Source organism: Rattus norvegicus, chromosome 8 (genome assembly GCF_021556685.1).
Source record: "Rattus norvegicus strain SHRSP/BbbUtx chromosome 8, alternate assembly SHRSP_T2T, whole genome shotgun sequence".
NCBI lineage: Eukaryota > Metazoa > Chordata > Mammalia > Rodentia > Muridae > Rattus > Rattus norvegicus.
Genome location: NC_141541.1, coordinates 121,560,426 through 121,581,758, shown reverse-complemented (window position 1 = coordinate 121,581,758; position 21,333 = coordinate 121,560,426). Strand labels below are relative to the sequence as shown.

Sequence of the window (21,333 nt, the reverse complement as noted above, 5' to 3'; positions counted from 1 at the left end):
CATCTCTGCAGTCCCTATTTAGTTTTAGAGTTTCACACTGTAGCGCAGGCTGGTCTTGAACACACTGCAATCCTCCTCCAACGTGCTGGAAGCAGAGATGTAAGCTGCCACATTTGGCTCTAATTTTCAGTTATACTCTTAGAATACAAACGCGCGGATGTGGTGGTGCACTCCCCTAATGCCAGCCCTGGGGAAGTAGAAGGAGGCGGCCAGGGGTTCAGGAATATTCCAGTACACAGGCAGGTGGAAGGCAGCCCAGCTAAACTTGACCCTGCTGAAAGAACTACATTTGAGGATACTGTACAGGATATTTCTAAAGATAAAAACTATTTTTGACATAAGAATTAACTCTATAACTCAAAGCCAGGCCTCAAACTCAAGAGTCTCTTTCCTTGCCTCCAAAGTTCTGAAGTTATAGGCAAATATCACTGTAGCCAGTTAACACTGTATTTATTTATTCTTAAAGTCTTTTGGGGGACAGCTAGATAAGGTTGCTCTGTGTAGCCCTGGCTCTCCTGGAACTATGCATACCATGCTAACCTTGAAGTCAAGAGATCCTCCTACTTCTGCCTCCTGATTGCTGAAAAGCATGGAACACCATGTCTGGTCTTAAAATTACAGTGTGTGTGTGTGTGCGTGCGTGCGTGCGTGCGTGTGTGTGTGTGTGAAACAAGTTTTGGAAATTGAAACTTTCCTTCCAACCATGTGGATCACGATGACTCAGGTCATTAGAAACTTTGCAGCACGAACTTTTACCTACTGAGCTGTCTTGCCAATACAGCTTACAGTTTTAAATAAATGTTTTTATAATGTGGATATTATACACGTTTCAGTATGCATAAATGAAGTTTTACTGGAGCACAGCCATGACTGTGTATGCTGGGACTATCTGGGACTGTTGTGGTAGTCTAAGAGCAGAACTGAACGAAGGTCACAGACTACTTAGATTAAAAGCCTAAAATACTTGCCATGTGGCCCTTTATAGAAAGCTTTCTAGTCCTTGTGGTTAATGAGCAGCAGCAGCACTAGTTGAAGAAGAAACAAATGGAGTTTGTCAATGAGTACTCAGGGATTCGGGGCAGAGGATTTACAGCCACCCTCTGACACATGGCCAGCTGGAGGCCAGCAGGAGAGGCCACAGGCTCTGGCATCACTGGGAGCAGTCCTCGGTAGAAAAAGGAACTAGCTGTACCTCACTTACAGATGCCGCTTCTGCTTGTCGAGAACAAAAGATAAAGGAGGTCAGAGGAAGCTCTGTGGACTTTACATAGTGACCTAGGGATTGAACTCAGGTAGCCATGCTCTTTCAACAAGAGCATTCATCTCCTACGTCATTAGAATGGACCAGGCAGGGAACATACATGAACACTGATCATAATGTGATGAATTCTATGATCAAATTCTAAATTTAACTAAGGCTACATTACTCAGCAAAACTGTCACAAATGTATTAACCCAAAGGTACATTTTAGTTTCTTAAACTCTGATTTAATACCCTGTAATTTTAATGGATAGTCTGATGAAGGAAGCCACGATGTATGATAAGTAACAAAACTCAGGCTAGTAATTGTAATAGATGTTGTAAGACTCATTTTACAAAAGGCTACCAAAAGGGTCACGGTGGCTACTGACTAATGTAATGAATCAAGAATTCACTCTAGGGCTAGCAAGGTGGCCTACTGGGTGAGGATGCCTGTCTGCTGAGCAAGCCTGGACACCTGAGCTGGAGCCCTGGAACCCACAGAGGAAGGAGGAGGAGAAGCTCCCGCAGGCTGCCTCTTGACCTCCACATGAATCCTGACCTCCACATGCATCTTGACCTCCACATGCATCTTGACCTCCACATGCATCTTTTGCCCCATGTGCCCTGCACTCACATACCCAATTCAAAAAAAAGGAGACTTTAATCTCAGATATATCCATATTTGAGCTATGTATGAAAATTTTTACCTTTTTTTATTTCTGTATTAAGCAGCAATATCTCAGTCACATTTTTTCCGAGAAGCATATATAATGTCACAATGTATTCATGATATATTTAATTCTTCTCACTATTTTCTTTATGCTTTGTCTAACTAAGTTCAAGTCCCTCCGACTTTTCAGCAGTCATCAGTGCACTATCTAATACCATAACTGATACTCGCCATCCATACTGAGTGGGGTAATGAAAAGAAGACAATACCTTTCATCCTATATATCACCATTTAAAGGGTGAGATTTCACATACACTTACAGTTGTTAGAATCAGCTCATTTCAAATCAGATGAAAGTCTGAGATTATAGTTACTCTGTCTTTCTAAGAATAGAGATTGGACAGTCATCTCACCTTGGAGATAACGTATTCTGTGACGTGTTGGTAGGAGAAGTAAGAGGACTGGACCAGTTGGCTGGTGACCGAGGTGTTGGTCTCGTCAAAGGACTCCCCATGGAACTCTGAGGGTGGGAGTAAAGAGAGCATCAACCCAGGGAAATGCAACTACAAGGTCATCAGGAAGGGGCAGAGTCATGACAGAGAATACCATGAAAGCACCGTCTTTGTATACAGCTTTCTAAACCTCTGTGCACTTATGTCTGGTTTCTGGGAGAAAATGTGTCTTCATTCAGAAACCCACCTCCTCAGTCTTCTCCCTCATCTCCTTACTCACCCCCCCCATTCTGCCCCGCCCCAGCCTCATGTACCCCTGACTGGCCTTGGACTTCTGATCCTCCTACCTCCACCTGGCAAGTGCGAGGTTACAGGGGTAGTACATCACCATACCCATTTGTTTTTAACCCAATTTTGTCTCTCAAATATTAATATCTTTTCTCTCAAGGATTTATACTAGCTTTTATTTTATTTTTGGAGGCAGCAACTCATTATGTAGCCCTAGCTGGCCCAGAACTCAATATACAGATCAGGCTGGCCGCAAACTCACAAAGACATCTGCCTCTATAAATTTAAAAAAAGATTGATAATTCAGTTCCTTTTGAGTCTCTTTTTAAAATGATTTTCCCAAAGACACTGAAGAAGTAAAATCTGTTCATGCTATTAATATGTGTTTTTCCTTCAATTAACTGCCTCTCTGCTTAGGAAGTGCCTCTGACTCAAAGACATCACTCTCAGACACTCAGTGCAGAGGCTGCTGCTCTGTTGGCAGCAAAGGAAAAAAGGGCACACTGGAAACTGCTCAGAGCTGCTGCTCTGAGGACAGAGGTGAGGATAAGAGGAAGATGGCACGCCTACAACAGTGAGGCAGGAGCAGAGGGCTTCCGGCTGGGTAACTGCTGGAGTAAACTGAGTAAGCAGTGCAGAGCTGGGTCCGGGCTCTAGGGCAGTGATGGTAGGGCTGTTCCCCATCTCTAGCCCTCGAAGGATACCCTGCATATATCCACATTTCTAATACGGGTAATTCTAACAGACTAAGTAAAGAGAGCTTCTGAGGAAGCCCTCACCTCTTTCAGGAGGGGGAACCCAGGCTATTTGGAAGACAAGGAGTTAACGGCATCTAGGAGCCAGGAGGAACAGAGTTCAACAGAGTTAGCAACTGAGATCCCTGCAAGGTCAGACAACATCTGAGAAGTGACAGCTGGAAGACCAAGGTCACTAACAAATCTGAGGTTAGAAATGGACAGAGGGCTTCAACCATGTTTTATTGGGCGGGCAGAACATAAACTGTGCATCAGCATCTTTCTGGCTGGGCTGGGAGGACACAAATACCATGTGGGTGCTTCATTATCTTGGTCTACAATACGTCAGAGAAATAACCAATCTCATAGCAATTACTCCAACCCAGACTTGTCCATTCTCTGCCAAAGCTCTATAAAAACTCTAGACAAGAAGTTTGATGCCTCTTTTCCTCTCTTGGAAACCTTTCTATCTCTGAGGAGCTTCCGAAACGTCTCTGTAACTCTTTATAAAGCTTGTTCCAGAATACGCACGCGTCTGGAATCCCCATCTGGATGAGACCACCAACCTGGAGTCACTGGCTTGAGTCGGTAACCATCGGAGTCCGCATTTCACACCTTTGAGTCATGTATAACTGGGCTTTGAAATGTCTTGCCATATTTAAAAATCCTGCATCACTTTCAACCCTGAACTCATCCCTTTAAGCTTGCCATCAAGTTCGCCTGCATTCATTCACTCTCCTTGTTATCAAAGGCCCCTCCTTTAAAACTCTCATTCAATGTTAGCCATTTTATGTAAATCACACATACATCTACATAGTTCACTTCCTCAGAACCAAGTCCTGCACACTGACACCCAGAGACCAACGAGCCTGTTACTCTTTGGTATGATTCTGTTCAACCTTACTTGTTGGCTTGAGATGAGTCACCCTGGCTGGTGCTCAAACAAGAAGTGGTTCATCTGAAGTCAAAGAGCAGCATGTCCTAGAGTTCTAGCACACTCTAAGGCTGCCGCACGTGCCCTGGACACACACTGCTCACATGTGTCTCTCCTTCCAACCGCCCACTGCTCACTTCTATCCCAGCGTACACAAATTATAAAAAAGCACCATAGGTTCAAGAAAGCCTATTTTTCCCGAGGCAATATTTAATCCTGCTCAGAAACGGTTGCCAAATGCAGATGTAAAAATCACATAGTAAAATCAAGTTAACTTCATGCAAAGCAAAGCAACCATTGTTAAATCAGCCATAACAGCAGACAAAGCCAACAAAACAAGTAAGGATACCTGAGTGCCATTGCCAGTGTTTCGAAGGTGATTGTGAAGAAGTTTAGTAGCACCATCCTGGAAAGTTTTTGGTAAAGCTCCTAGTAACATTGTAAACTCTGGGGTATTGAGTTCAAACAAAGAAATCAGCACCGACTGTGCTGCCTACAAAGGAACAAAGGGGTACAAAAGTTAAGTGAGCTGCATGCTGGCTCTCCAGGGCATCCTTTCGACAGCACAGGATTCCACCCTCTCTCCCACGGAGCAGGAAATGTGATGGTCAAGCCTTGACTTTCATAACTTCTTTCTCTTTGAGAGGATAAAAACTACCTTTTATTTTCTAAAGTAAGGAAGGGACTCTGAGGGTAACGACAAACATTGCAGGGTTATTCCATACACTACTGTGACAACATATACTACTGTTTTATGTTTCCCCATAAATGATCATAAAGGACAAAACTTAAACTTTCTCAATATGGGAAAAAGACATGGGCAGCAGACAACACAGGGGTAAGGGCAGGAATGGGAAGAGGGGGAATTAACAAAACCCAAGCACACATGACAATGCCATATAAAAACATACTACTTTGTATGATAATTAAAAATAAGGTTAGCATAAGAAGGAAAAAACAACGACAAAAAAGCCAACCAAACAACCAACAAAACAAAACAGAGCATGACTGTACTATGGAGTCCTGAAGGCCTTTGAGTCTGCGACCCTCCCACCTCTGCTTTAGGTGTTAGGATTACAGGTACACACCACCAGGCCTGGCTCTTAGGATTCTTTAACTAGCAAGACCTAGTCTTTTCTTAAGTAGCTAATCTAAAAAGTCTACAGTTAATCTCAAGATAAGGTTAGTCAGGTGTTCTGTAAAATCTAAAGTCAAATCAGATAATTTAGTGGATGAGATGATGCTCAACCACAGGACCACGTCCAGTGCACACACCTTGTTCTGGACCGTTTCTGACTCCATCTATGAAAAACTCTGCACTCTGCATTTAGAGTCTGACTATATAACAGGAGAGTAGCTAAAGCATGCTGTATGCAGATAATGCAACACTACTCAACACTCTCCTGGAATGTATGTCTGGGCACCAAGTGCAAGCAGAGCCTGCAGATGCCAGACATTGTCTGATCCCCAGGAACGAGGATTACAGCCATTTGTGAGCTGCCATGTGGGTCTTTGACAAGAGCAGCAAGGACTCTTTGGTGCTGGAACATCTCACCAGTCCTGCTGCTCCCTTGTTATTGTTGGAGATAGGGTCTTTGTATAGAGCCCTGGCTGTCCTGGAACTCACTATGTACATCAGGCTGGCCTTGAATCCATAGAAACCTGCCCACCTCTGCCTCCTGAGGGCTGGATTAAAGGTATGTGCCTCCATGTGCGGTCTCTGTTTTCTATATTCTCAGCTACAAATTTCTGTTTGCTTCAGGTTTGCTTTACTCTTTTTGACTCACTGTCATTGATGGTTGATTAGATAACTGATTTATTACCAGCGCTGGATTAGTTGTTGTCACAAAGTATCTGACAAAAGCAACTTAAGAACAGAAGGGTTTATTTTGGCTCACAACTGACAGTTAAGTGGGAGCACAAGGTGGCTGGTCACACAGCAGCGTCAGGGTGCAGTTTTCTTTGCCGTTTTTTTCCTTTGAGAAAAGGTCTCACTTTGTAGTACTGGCTGGATGGAAACACACTAGGTAGACCACCTCCATCTTCTGAGTTAAGGTGTGTGCCAGCCTCGCTTCTATCTGATTCACATGATCATCGCATGTATGAGTGAGTGTTTTGTTTCCATACACATCTATGCACCCTGAGTTCTGTTCACGATGCAGCTTCTGCTGTATCTCTTAGTTTTATTATGCCATGTCCTCACTTTTATTTACTTTAGTGTACTTTCTGTTCTGTTTTGTGGTATATACATGTGTGTGTCCATGCTGTGCATGCATCTGTACGTGTACTCAAGTGTGTCCACATGTGAGGCCAAAGGTCAGGGTAGCCTTCAACTCAGAGATCTGCCTGCTTCAGCCTCTCAGTGTTGGGATTAAAGGTGTGCACCACCGTCCCCAACTCCCCTTTAGTTTCTGAGATCTGTCACTGAACTAGGAGTTCAATGACTAGGAAAGATTAGCTGGCCAGTGAACCCTAGCACTTTTCTTGTATCTGCCACCTTCCCAGCACCCAGATTACAGGCATGTGCTACCATGCCTGATTTTTTTATAATGTAGGTGCTAGGAATATAAACTCAGTTCTTACATACTTTATCAATGGAGTCATTTTCCTAGCACAAACAAGTTATATATTTTTGAGTCAACAGAAAATACTAGCCATAAGCCCTTGGCAGAAATGTTAAAAATATTCATATACTAACAATATTAACATATACCAAACAAGACATGTTTAAAAGCTCAGTCAAGCTAGGCATGATGTGGCAGAACTCTTGGTACCTGGGAGGTTGAGGCAGGAAGACCAGGACTTCAAGGTCATCTGCTAGAGTGAGTTCCAGGCTAGCCCAGGTTATATAAGACTGTCTTAAAAGACCATAACTCAAGGAAATGAAAATCAAGATAGACAGTTAACTCTAAGATAGAACTAGAGCACATGAAAAGCAATGCAGACTTTAAGAAAGCAAAAGCAGACTGCACGGCAGCAAGTACGGATGGTTGTGTCGAAGGGACAGCTGGAAAGGGTGTGAACGAGGCACAGGGAAGGCCAGGTTCTCACTGATGGTGAATGATAAACACAACGCTTGTGTCTAAGAAAAGATCAATGAAAAAAGACCTAAAATTATCTCTCCATCCCACTCAAACAAACCTTTCGAACATCAGAGCTTTTGGGCTCTGTCGTCCAGGTGATGACCCGAGACACTGCCAGGCGAGTTTCACTGGAATTTATAAAATCTCCTGGGTCCATCTGCTTTGCCAGAGTTTCTATGTACTTAAGGATAGCCACCTTCACCTGTTGAGGAAAGCACAATCAAAGAGGGCAGTGAGATGGACATGAGGCACTGGGTGACGCATCAGAAATAACTGCCATTAGTAACAAAAAACCTCCAAGGAATGGTGCAGTTACTTACCACCTGACATGGCAAAGTGAAGAGTCCTGTTTTCATGAGCATTAGAACTTTTAGCACTCCATTTCCATAGTAGGAACTACTAAAGATCTCCTCAACAAACTAGCAAACATCTCCTTGAGCCTGCTTTCAGATGGCTAGTCCTACATGGTCATTTCTTTTTGGGGAAATAGTCGCTGTGTGAGACAATAAGGTATGGAAAGACGAGCCTGGGACTGCAGTGGGTAACATGACTGTTCTTTACATTTAAGGCGAGGCCTCTAGCCCAGGTTGACCTCAAATGCACCGTGTAGCTGAGGCTGGCCTTGGCCTTCTCTCTTCCGCTGACTCTACCCCCGAGTGCAGTGTATAAGGTGCGGGTGTAGAACCCAGCACCTGGTGCAGCGTAGCCGGGCACCGGCTGGGCTACCCCCCGGCCCCACTCACCCCCACTCGCCCCCCGTAGAGTGCATGACAGGCAGCTGAAGGGCGGGAAGGGCTTCTGAGGCACACGTGCTTCTCTCTAGGCTCCACCATTTCTAATTCTTCTAGTAAGCAATTATTAATGATAGTTCTCTCAAGGCTGGGGTTGCTTAACTTTTTTTTTTTTTTAAGACAGTTTCTTTGTGTCCTAGAACTTATTCTGCAGACTAAGCTGGACTTGAACTCAGATGTCCTCCTGCCTCTGCGTCCCGCGTGCTGAGATTGTCTTTATGGACTATCTTTATGCGTATGAGCACTTGCCTCCATGTATGCACACCATACGGATACCTGGTGCCCATGCAGACCAGGAGATGATCAGATCCCTTGAAATTGTAGTTGTAGAGGCCGTGTGCGGCCATGCACACGCTGGGAACTGAGCCTAGGTCCTCTTCAGCCTCTTGAGGTCCTTTATTTTAAAGTTGTTATTACTATTATTATTTGCCTTGCTGGAGATTAAATCCACTATGGCCTTGCTAATGTCAGGCAAGCACTCTGGCATAGTTACATGTACAGGACTTCAAATCACCTTTAACATTGTTTCTTTTGCACTCTGGGTGTTGTGTATATGTATGTGTGTTTACATGTGTGGGCAGGTTTGCTGTGAGACTTTGGAAATCTCAGTATGTAGCCCTGGTGCTTGGAACTCTATGTGGGCCAGGCTGGGGATTGAACTCACAGAGATTCATTCACCTCTGCTTCTGACGTGCTGGGATTCAAGGCATTTATAATCATGCAAAGCAAGTCCTGCAGTTTTAACAGGTTTCCAGCAACACATGGTGTTAACTATAATAAGCAAGCAACCGCAGAAACATAGCAACTGAAACATTCCCATTCTAGTAGGACAACTCACAAGTCATGCAGTCCGTAACTAACGGTGCAACTATACATTCCACTTCAAAACCCAAAACTATATAGTCGCAAAGGTTCATGTAATCCTTCAGCATCTTTGTCAAGCTGGAAAAATATTCCATTCCTGAATATTTAACAACTGCATGTTAATTTAATTAAAATAACTTTGTATTGTTATTTAATCTACCGCTACCTTCTTTCTTTAAAAAAGATTTACTCCTTTAAATTATTATTATTATTTTTTTTTTTTTTGGTTCTTTTTTTCGGAGCTGGGGACCGAACCCAGGGCCTTGCGCTTCCTAGGTAAGCGCTCTACCACTGAGCTAAATCCCCAGCCCCTATTTTCAATTTTATATTTACCATTATTATTATTAGTTGGAGACAGGGTCTCTGTATTATGTAGTCCTGGCTCTTTTTGAATTTGCTACATAGAGCAAGCTGGTCCCTGGCCTCTGCCTCCTGAGTGCTGGGATTAAAGGTGCGTGTGCACCACACTTAGCAACCTGGTAAAACTTTTAAGGCATTTTGTGTATGTGTTTCTATGTGAATATATGTGCTCGTGTGTGTGTGTGCGTGTGGTGTGTGTGTGTGTATGTGTGTGTGTGGTGTGTGTGTGTATGTGTGCGTGTGTGTGTGTGGTGTGTGTGTGTATGTGTGTATGTGTGTGTGTATGTGTGTGTGTGTGGTGTGTGTGTGTATGTGTGTATGTGTGTGTGTGTATGTGTATGTGTGTGTGTGTGGTGTGTGTGTATGTGTGTATGTGTGTGTGTGTATGTGTGTGTGTGGTGTGTGTGTATGTGTGTGTGTATGTGTGTGTGTGTGTGTGTGTGTGTGTGTGTGTGTGTGTGTGTATGTGTGTGTGTGTGTGTGTGTGTGCGCGCGCCAGTTTCTGGCTGCCCAGACCCAAGCTCTGGTTATGCTTGTGAGACGATTGCTCTGAACCACTGAGTTCTATCCTTCATCTCTTTTAAGTTCTTATGGTTAAAAAAGTTTTTATCTACATGTATGTGTGTGGGTCTATGTGAACGTGTATGCCATGTATATGCAGGTACAGAAGACGCTAATGAACCCCCTAAGCTGGGGTTCAGGCATTTGGGAACTGCCTGACTTGATTGCTGGGAGACCAACTCCAGTCCCCTGAATGTAAGTGCTGAGCCACCGTGACCAAGTTCTTTATAATTAATCCATCTTCAAGTTGTTCTCACATGGGCATGAAGTACGGCAGTATTATAACTCATTCCTCTTGTCTAAAAGTATAACAAAGATGGCTCCCATGGCTTTGCTACTGACTGAACTTAAACACACATTCCAAAAGCAGCATCTGATTCCAGGCCCACAGGAAGCTTGTCTTCTTTCAGCTGCTTCCCACATCCCTGTTTTTCTCTCGTCTTTCCATTTAGGTTTTCAGCAAGCTCACTCTGCCTCTCCCACTGCCTGTCTCTCAAGTCACAGCGTTACAGCTCAGGTTACGTGGAACTCTGTGTGGCCCATAGTGACAAGTAACTGCTCATCTACCTGCCTCAGTGCCTCATGTGGGAATCACAGGTCTATACTACTACATGTGACTTCCATTTCTAAAGATCGCTTCAGGCTTTATTTGCACAGGCACACAAAACACTGTCATACTTTCAGCAGCTCCTGACTACCTACCACAGACGGGCATCAAATCCTTTATTACCGTTTGTTAATCAAGTATTATAGGTAACAATGATAAAGAGTCTAAGCCTTCTCCTCCCAAACTGTCTTAGATGTAGTATGAGCTGCACTATGCATTAATATTAAATAAAGCCTTACCTGCATGTCACTTAAAAAAACTCCAGCAAAACAAAAACCCATGGGGGTCCCTTTTATATAGTGGCTCTGAGAAGATGAGACTGTGTAGAGTGCATGCCGGCCCTGTAGGAATAACTGTGATTCTGAGGCATAACTGCATCACAAGATGTAAGGGGAAAGGGATCTTAGGGTGATCTTAGAAACTACAAGACCTGTTCAAGCAGTGTGCTCCTTATTTCCTGACGTTAATCTCAATGGATCAGCTCATGAAAAACATTTTTGTAGGGCTCTGTGCATGCTAGGCAAGCATCCATCAATTAAGTCATATCCCAGGTAGAAACTATTTCTTTTCTAATGTTAATCATTTCAAATCATAAAATAGAATCTATTTACATTTCACACAACTAGCAAATTGAGAAATATAGTTCTGACATAAACTTTATACTTGTTTCAGCCATTTCACATTACAGAAAACATTATTATTTCAGATAGGGAGAACAAACTGAGTTAAACTTTATGCATAAAAAAACTTTATGCATGCATGAACGTATGTACGTACGTATGTATGTATGTATGTATGTATGGTCACTAAAATCAGCACCTAGGCAATGCTATATTTTGCCCAAATAATTATCAGATTCCAAAAACTACAATTAAGAGAAAAAAGAATTGGGAAATCAGAAATGTAAGATTAAACAAGATCTTGCAAAGTAACTCTGTATTACCAGCATAGGTTTAGATGACCATATTTTTTGATGATTTTAAAATGTGTTTACCCAGAGAGCTTTTCCCAATGATGGTCAAGTCTCTGGAGAACATTTCAAATCAAGTATGTGCATGTGTAAAGACTTAGGAAGGTTAGTGCTGACGTCAATGCACAGAGCATTATCAGAAACGCTGGGGAGAGTTATGAGGAGAAATAAGGCAGGCTAAAAGAAATCCAAAGAAAAACCTTTGAGCTCCAAAAAGAGTGAAGCTGGTCCCGCAGTGCTGGCGTGACTATCTGAAAGTTTATAAAAACAAAGCCTACTGATTGAGCAGCTTCTTCTGTGACAAAAATACAAATATTATCTAACTTTATTAATAAAATACTTCAATTCATTGTAATATTTCAGAAGAAAACAAATTTTTACCTTCAAGCTTGGCGTTTGGGTCTGGTCAACTGTAAATCTCATTAGGATATTAAACTGAAGATCATTTGGAAAAGATTCCCTGAAAAAAGAACAACACCAAAAACAAAAACGTTAGAAAATAGCCAACCCCACACCAGATTAAGTTGACAAGTCTTCACTTTAACAAATTCCAAAGGAAAAGCCTATACAGAACACCACATATCATGCCACCAGAGGGCATGTGAGAACAGACAGCTGAAGTGGCAGTCCATGAAGCACACACAGCTCAGGAATAACGAACTTAGTAAAGCATTAAGAAACAACAGTGTTTTGCTTGTGTCCTATATGTATTTAGTCAGAAAACTATACTCAGTAACAGTCCACACTTCTGGGGCTGGACAGCACCTTGGTGGTTAAAAGCACACAGACTGCCTCACAGCGAAACAGAGCCTGGTTCCTAGCACCCACGTGGGCAGCTCACAACCACCTCTAATGGCAGCTCTACAGCAGCCAATGTCACCCTCTTCTGCCTCCTCAGAAACAGCTCACACATAGAGATACAAAGTAGAAAATAAAAATAAGGGCTGGAGAGATGGCTCAGTGGTTAAGAGCACCCGACTGTTCTTCCAGAGGTCATGAGTTCAATTCCCAGCAACCACATGGTGGCTCACAACCATCTGTAAAGAGATCCAGTGCCCTCTTCTTGTGTATCTGAAGACAACTACAGTGTACTTATATATAATAAATGAATAAATCTTTAAAAAAAAAAGAAAATAAAAATAAAAAGTCCAGTATTTTCAGACATGGTTCTTCTCCTTCAGATCTGAGTTTCTGCTGAGTGGGTGGTGCACACCTTTAGTCTCAACACTCAGGAGGTAGAAGCAGGAGGATCTCTGTGAGTTCCAGGCCAGACTAGTCTACAGAGTGAGCCTCAGGACAGCCAGAGCCACATCATATTGAGACTCTGTCCCAAAAACCCACCACCACCAAACATCTGAATTGCAGACTCATTTCAACTTCATATCTGGGTGTGTGAAATGAGTCCCTTCACAGTGACCTCATGGAGGGAGAAGCCCACCACTGGTGTAAAGCTTTCTGAAAGGAGGTTCTGGAGAGGTAATAGCATGAGAAAACATTCTCTAACATTTCGGAATAGTATTTAATTTCACATAAAATTAAATTAAACCTCAGTTCACCCCACACATGTGCAGTTAGATGTTTTACCTGAAAGGTCAAGACAACATACATTTAATTGTATATTTAATTTTCTTCAGCTGGTGACACACACCTTTAGTCCCAGCACTTGGGAGATAGAGAGGCAGGTGGACCTCTGTGAGTTCACAGCCAAGACTACATAGAGAAACCCTGTTTCATAACAAACACCCATTTTCACTTGTATTTATTTATCTGTGTCTGGGCACATGTGTGCTATGGTGCACTTGTGGGAGCTGGTTCTCTGCCTTTCAGTAGTGAAGAATCAAACCCAGGTTACAGGGCTTGAAAGCCAATGCCTTTTATCAGATGCATCACTGGCCTTTGCTGTCTTTGGGGATAAGCTTTTATTATATTCCTGAGCTTGCCTCAATGTCATGGCCTCAAATGTCAATGTCAATCGTCCCATCTCAGTGTCCCAGCAAAAGGGACTAGAGGGGCTTGCCACTGTCCCTGGCTCTATTTAAAATAATCTTTGTGCTTTGTCTTGTTTCCTTTTTGAAAGAGGGTGTTTCTTTGTAACCCTAGCTGCCCTTGAACTCCTGATCCTTCTGATTCCCACATGCCGGATTGTAGATGAGTGGCACCACGCCTGCCCCACATACATGTTTAAACACACATGCTTATTTTAATTTATTTTTAAATGAGATTTCTTTATTTTATGTATATGGGTGTTTTGTTTACATGTATAGTTGCACACCAGAAGAGGGAATTGGATCCCACATAGTTCTAGACAGATGCGAGCTGCCATATAGGTATCTGGAATTGAAGCCTAGACTTCTAGAAGTGTTCTTAACCAGTTACTCTAGCTCCTTATTTTTATTTTTGAGGCTGGGTCCTACTACATAGCTATGCAGCTTGGGCTGTCCTGGGACTCTGCTATGTAGAGCAGGATGGTCTCAAGCTCAGAGAGCTGCTTCCCTTTGCCTCCCAAGTGATGGGATTAAAGAGCTGCGTCGCCAGGCCCAGGTTTCTGGCTTTATCTTTATTGCTGTTGTCTCTGTCTCTCAAGTGCTGGGACTACACACCACTTTACATTTTACTTAAGATAAGCTAACAGCTTCAAGTATTCAAACCAGTATTAACAAAACTTTAACACAGGGATTAAGTATTCATGATCACCAGCTAAACTTGAAATATAAACAGAAAACATTACCTTGTAACATCAAGGGCTTTCTGAACCTTTGCCTGAACAGACCCAAGCAAGTCAGCACCCATTTTTTTCAGCAGTTGTGTCAGCAGAACAAACAACCAATCTTGAAGATCATCTTTGTGGACTTGTATGAAATCTACTAGGGTCTCCAAAAACATGCTGAACACCTGTAGTTGATAATGGGGAGAAGTGGGAAGAAGAAAGAGGAAATATTGACCTCTATGCTCAATTCAAAACAGAAATAGATGGGAAAAAGGAATCTGAGGCACAGCGATTGGCAGCCAAGCGGAAAAAAAAAAACTCTCTCTTGCTTTTCAGTGGAGTCTGATACAAGAGTGCATCTGCGCTGTGACCAGCTTCTGCAGAAGTCTGACAGTTAGCTAGTCCATGCAGCATCACTTGGTAAGGAAACTGCCCGTAATGGCTGGCACACCTAACGTTATTGACAACGCCACAGCTTAAGCTGGTTAAACTGAGACTCGTTTCCTAAGAAATGGAGGAGCTGCTGTGTATATTTGGAGGACACTCAGCTTTTAAGAATGGTACTGAGCAAATTAGGAAATCATTGACTTATAGTCATCATAACATAGAAATCGCATCTACAGCGATACGCTGATTAGAAATCCTCAGGTTTCTGAAGATAATAAATTGCATCAACTTTTTGGTGTGACATTTATTATTTTTTAAGACTGCCCCAAAGGTAATTTTAAATAGCCTAAAATAACAAAAAGTATTTATATAATAAAGTTGAGATTAAAAGAATCTATTTAAAATTCAATTAAAACTTAATTTTTAATTGTTTCTGTGCCCGTGGGTTCTATGTTTTATTTCTCAAGACAGAGTTTCTCTGTGTAGTCTTAGTTGTCCTGGAACTGGCTCTATAGACCACACTGCCCTGAGAACTCAGAGATCCTCCTGCCTCTGCCTCCTGAATGCTGGGATTAAAGGTGTGAGCACCATGCCTGACATATACTGATGAATCTCACACTTGATTCCAAGATTAAAATACCAGTATTGTATAAGGTGAAAATAAAACTTAAGGGAAAGATAAACTAATACTCACATATGATGTCCCATTAAAATATTCTGCAAAAGTGACCTTGACAAAGTTCTGTTCCTCGTAAGAAGTCACTATTATACAGGAAGACTTATTTTTAAGTAAAAGAAAACTGTTTTTAAGAGTCATTCATGTTCATGCTCGACTGAGAGAAATCAAAACCAGAACAGGTGATTAAAACCATGCTACTTCTATTTGCTTATTTTTATCTACTTTATATTCATTTTACTGTTATAAAATATTCCATAATCTCCCAAGTAACTGCTACTTTGGAACTGTTTCATTCTCAATGATATTTCTGGCATTTCCTTTATGTAGTTGTAATGAACTCTAGTATTTGCCATTCATATTAGCCATGAAGTTTCCTCTATTTAGAATTAGAACTAAGCTTTAACACTTGGAAGTTGGCAAAAAAGAAAAAAAAGAAACACCTTAGCTATTTTCTTAAGATGCTATGTATTTGAAACAGCAGCAGTGAAGTCAGTTGGAGTTTGCTGTGCTGTCTACCCAGCAGTGTCTGTGAGGCAGAGCCCCTCTAACTCCCATTCTTTTCCTAACTGACTACCCCACCGAGTGCTGGCTGAGTGCTGCCCTTCAGCCTGTTTGGGCTCTCTAGGCCCAGAAGACTGTAAAAAGAATTTTCTTAGACATAGCTTGTGGCAACTTTGTGACTCTAACCTGGCACTCACTCTTCCTGGCTATCTGGCAAATGTTTGGCAGCAAGCTGCAGCTGTTTTTTATATTCCTAAACAAGTCACATGTTACAGAATCAGGTGTCAGCAGGAGGGACTAAGTTTTCAGTGAGCACTGTGAGGTTGCTGGACACCGGAAATCAGCTGTAGTAGCATTACAGACGCCAACATAGGACAAGAAGGGTTTCTCTCCAGGAGTAGGCTTAAGAGCTCCCAGCTACTGTCTGGTGAATTGCTTTCACTCTGGTTTCAACTGTTTCCTAGTGTCTGAGGGTTCCAACTGTACCTTTTTCCATATGAAAACATGTCATGAACATCTCTGTATTTTTTTCAAGACAGGGTTTCTCCTGTAGCCCTGGCTGTCCTGGAGCTCACACTGTATACCAGGCTGGCCTTGAACACACATACATCCATTAGCCTTTGCTAAGATTAAAGGCATGCACCACTACAATAGAAAAATACAAACAAACGAACCTCCCCCACCCAAAAAAACCCAAACAAAACGAAACAAAACAAAAAAACAACAAGCAAACAAAAAACCAATAACAATCTTAAGACACTGGAAGTCATAAGTCAGTTTTCAAATTTCCTGTTCCAAGTGGTCAACAGCCATTTAGCTTTGGCTATGCTGTAGCCGTGTGGTTTCTAGACAGTTTCACAGTAGAGTTTCAAGTGTCACTGCCTTCCACTGGAATCTGATTTACCTCTACATGCTAACCTAACGAGCCTCCCTAAGGACAATCTCATTTTACTCCTTCCTACAGCCAATCTTCCCAATTTCTACTTTCTCCTCTACACTCTACTCTCTCTCTCTCTCTCTCTCTCTCTCTCTCTCTCTCTCTCTCACACACACACACACACACACACACACACACACACACACACACGTGCTGTCTGCATGTACACAGAATTGCCAAAAGAAGGCATCAGATCCTTTTATAGATGGCTGTACGCCTTTTATAGATGTGGTTGCTGGGAATCGAACTCTCTGGAAGAGCAGTCTATGTTCTTAACTGGCTGAGCCATCTCATCAGTCCTATACCTTGTTCTCGAGGCATCTCTGCCACCTCTGCCTCCCTACTTGATCCTTTGTTTATCCTGAGCTGTGAGGGCTTTTTCTTTTTTTTTTTTTAAAGATTTATTTATTACATATAAGTACACTGTAGCTGTCTTTAGACACACCAGAAGAGGGCATCAGATCTCATTACAGATGGTTGTGAGCCACCATGTGGTTGCTGGGATTTGAACTCAGGACCTCTGGAAGAGCAGCCAGTGCTCTTAACCGCTGAGCCATCTCTCCAGCCCCCGAGGGCTTTTTCTTAAAACACAGTATGACTGGGCCTTCTTGAAGTTGACGCTGCTTTCTTTGATTTCCCTTCTTTCTGTCCTTCTTGGTAGGAATTTTCCTGATGTCCCAAATGCCTTCACCCTGACTGTCTCTTCAACAGCACTGTGGTCTCCTTCACCCTCAGAATAGCTCTCTTTGGCCTTCCCAAAGTCTGCTTCCCGAACCACTGCTATAGGGACAAAGCCCTCTGACCTCCAGACCTGCCTTTATTCTATTTCCTATATACTAGGATCACCAAATCATTTTTGTAACAGGCTAGATAATAATTGTCTGAAGCCTTTCAAGCCATGGGTCTAGAAACTATACAGCCCTGTCACTGTATCATGGTCACGTACAAAATTAGTACAATTGTGTTTCAAAACAACTCTACAAAACCAGACAATAGGCATATTCAACCTCTAGGATGCTTGTCAATTCATGCTTCTTTCTTACTACTACTGGAATGCCACTTTGAGAGAAATGAAATCACTCCGCATTCCCAGTTAGTTCTGTATGTCCCCAAACTGGCCTTGGAGCAGCTGGCAACGTGAACTGTGCCTCCTCTTTCATACGCATCTCATACAACTCTGTTTCCTACTATTCCCTCACCTTCTACCCCTTATGTATAGCATGTGTCTTCCTACAAAGTCTGTTAAGAGCTGTTTAGGCTACTTTAGATCACAGCTACACATCTTGTTTGAGACAGGGTTCTACTATGTAGCCTTGGCTGACATGAAACTCACTATGTAGAATAAAGTGGCCTTGAACTCACAGAGATCCATCTGCCTCTGCCTCTCAAGTGCTGGAATTTGAGGCACGTTCTACCACCTATTTGGAGCATGTGATGTGACTAGCTGTGCACAGTACTACTTAAGATTTTCTCAATTATATTATTATTATTCTACCCAGAAATTTATAATTATGCATATTTTATTCATTTTTGAGATAGGGTCTTAAAATGTGTTCCAAAATGACTTGGAATTCATGATAATTTTGATCCAACCTATTTAGTGATGGGGGTCAAAGGCAGGTATTGCTAGGCCCACCCCACAGTAGTCATTTGTATGAATGGTCACATGAGCACACATGTATACACCTGTATTTAAAGGCCAGAGGTCAGCCTTTGGTGTCATTTCTTCCGAGCCATCCACTTTTGCACAGGATCTCTGGACTGGAGTCTGCCTCTGCAGCACTTTAGAGTGCAACTGTGCATCTCCACAGTCAGCTTTTGAACAGTGTGGGGGCTGAGATTAAACTCAGGTCCTCACTCATGTACAGCAGGCATTTACCAACTGAGACAATCCTCTACCTCCATGACAGGGTCTTAGTATGTAGCACAAGATGGCCTGAAATTCATGGCAATCCTCCTGACTCAAAATAATTGCACAATCTACATTTAGACTTCTCCCAAGTCTTAACTGTTCTTTCCTTCCAGAAAACTTCTCTGAATGTCCCAGATAGAAATTTCTTCTGGTTAAATAAAATGCTAAGTACTATAATTAAAACGCACAGATATGATTTACAGCTTACTACACATAAAACTAAACATATGAAATCCTAACAATGCACATGCTGACATTATGTGTATATATATTCATACACACATGCATATAAACATGTGTGCATATATCCATACATATATGCATAGCCATAGCCATAATATATTGAAAATGATACAAAACCTTTCCACTACCATAGAAAATTCATTTCAGAAGTCAATCAATAATCTCTCTTTTCCTTACCAATAAAGGAGAAATGCACATGTTAATATACCAAATGGAAGGGGAGGGGGGAGGGGGATGTTTGTCCGGAAACCGGGAAAGGGAATAACACTTGAAATGTATATAAGAAATACTCAAGTTAATAAAAAAAATATATATACCAGATGGAGGGGGCTGGGGATTTAGCTCAGTGGTAGAGCGCTTACCTAGGAAGCGCAAGGCCCTGGGTTCGGTCCCCAGCTCCAAAAAAAAAAAAAAGAACCAAAAAAAAATATATACTAGATGGAATAAAAACTGTATTTCACAAGATGAAGTTTAGAATTAGTGGTCCATTACCCTTGCTTACTTTTACAGAATGATAATAGAACATCAGAAAGTACATTTGGGGTAGTAGGGATTTTGTTGTTTTTTTTTTTTTTTTTTTTTTTTTTGGTTTTTTTAAAATATGTTTTTATTTAATGAATATGAGCACACTGTAGCTGTCTTCAGACACACCAGAAGAGGGCATCAGATCTCATTACAGATGGTTGTGAGCCACCATGTGGTTGCTGGGAACTGAACTCAGGACCTCTGGAAGAGCAGTCAGTGCTCTTAATTGCTGAGCCATCTCTCCAGCCCCTGTTGTTGTTTTTTAAATAATCTCAAAACTTGGGAACTATTTTAAGTCTCCAATGGATCAATTTGGTATTTTACAACTGGAACTTTTCAGGAGAGAAACAAATACTTGGACTGTTACAACTGAGGCAGCCTCTTCTTGGAAGCCTGCTTTATTTTAGGTGTGCCAGCCATCACATATGAAACAGAAGAACATAATCAAATTAGAGCAATTAGTAGATTAAAAGCACATCTCCAAATAGAACGACAGCCTGCGGAACTGCGAATAGCATTTCGTGGATTGCAAAGGATCCAACACTGCACGGACTCTTCAGGAGAGAAAACAGAGAAAATGGGTTAATTCCACAGTCATGCAGTAAAGTTAGCTTTTCAACAAATATTGAACCAACTTACTCTCTATTGAGAGTTCCAACACAGGGGACAGCATGCAAAAAGGAAAAAAGAAAAAAAGAAAAACACACAAATTAGTCGCCATCAATGCAAAGTTCCTGTATGGGAGAGAAAAACACTGAAGAAAATAAAAGTAACAAATGTTTTTCAAAGTTTTTTAAAACAAGAGTTACATGAACAACACAGGAGAAAGGCACAGGGTTTCTCTGCATGTTTCCTTTATTTCCTTGTAAAGGAAATGTAAAAGGGGGAGGAGTTCTTTGTTTCTGTTGTTCCCAAATCTTTCTTATTTCTTTGTTTGCTTATTTGTTTATTTGACAAGGTCTCATTATGTAGCCTCACTGTCCTGGAAGTCACCATGTAGACCAGCCTGTCCTCGAACTCTCGGAGGTGGCAGGATTAAAGGCCTGGACCACCAGACCCAGCCCAGTACGAATACTGTTTTGTTGCACCATCCTCTCTCCTTGTGGATCAATTTGTAGAAAAAAAAAAGGTTAACAGAACCTCATTTCCATTTATCAACAGTGTCAAAATTTGGTTCCAAACCATAGTATCTAAAACTATTTTCTCATCTTCTCCCTGTACCTTGACAAGTTACATGACTTCTGTGAAGTTTTGTAATTCTACGCAAGTAAAAACACATGTTCCCATCACACTTTACCTTTTGTGGGTAAGAGTACTACCATCTCCTGCTCTAAGACTGTTAAGCAGCTCACTCCCTGACCTGGCTACAATGCTTGTCAGAACCAGAGATGATGACCTGAAAACATTCAACTGGGTCCTAGTAGAGCAGTAACAGGGTGGAATTAAAGAATTCCTTATGAAAGGCAAATGCTGAAACCACATGGTAAAATTAGTTTCAGTACATGTTATCACATATATTAGGGAGTTGAGGAGGCATAAAATAGATTCACAGCAGTAAAAATAAAAACTCAGGGGTCAGCGAGTGGCTCCCTAGGAGGACCTGAGTTCTGATCCCAGCACTCACAGAGCAAGCTGCGGTCTTGCTTGTACCTGCAATCTCACTGCTGTCAGAAAAAGAGACAGAGAATCTTCAGGACTTACTGGCTACCAGCCTAGCTGAAACAGGCAAACTACAGATTTAGGAAGAGGCTCTACTTTAAAGAAACAAGGCGTACACAAATGGGGACACCAGATACCTTCTTCCAGTATCTCTGCACGAACACAGCCGTAAGTACCTGTACACAAGAAAATACATGAACACACACACACACACACACACACACAC

The 21,333-nt window shown here is 42.0% G+C and overlaps 1 protein-coding gene across 50 annotated transcripts in view; it reads right to left on the bottom strand.

Annotated features, from left to right (window-relative positions):
- Clasp2 (cytoplasmic linker associated protein 2) overlaps positions 1-21,333 on the bottom strand; it is a 181,493-nt gene that overhangs the window by 19,643 nt on the left and 140,517 nt on the right. For all 50 annotated transcript variants that reach the window (XM_087560097.1, XM_087560099.1, XM_087560105.1 and 47 more), the window contains 5 exons: positions 14,286-14,449; positions 11,939-12,017; positions 7,463-7,606; positions 4,671-4,814; positions 2,327-2,433 (listed from right to left, as the gene is read on the bottom strand). In XM_087560097.1, coding sequence (XP_087416223.1) covers positions 2,327-2,433; positions 4,671-4,814; positions 7,463-7,606; positions 11,939-12,017; positions 14,286-14,449 — 638 coding nt within the window. The remainder of the gene's footprint in view (positions 1-2,326; positions 2,434-4,670; positions 4,815-7,462; positions 7,607-11,938; positions 12,018-14,285; positions 14,450-21,333) is intronic.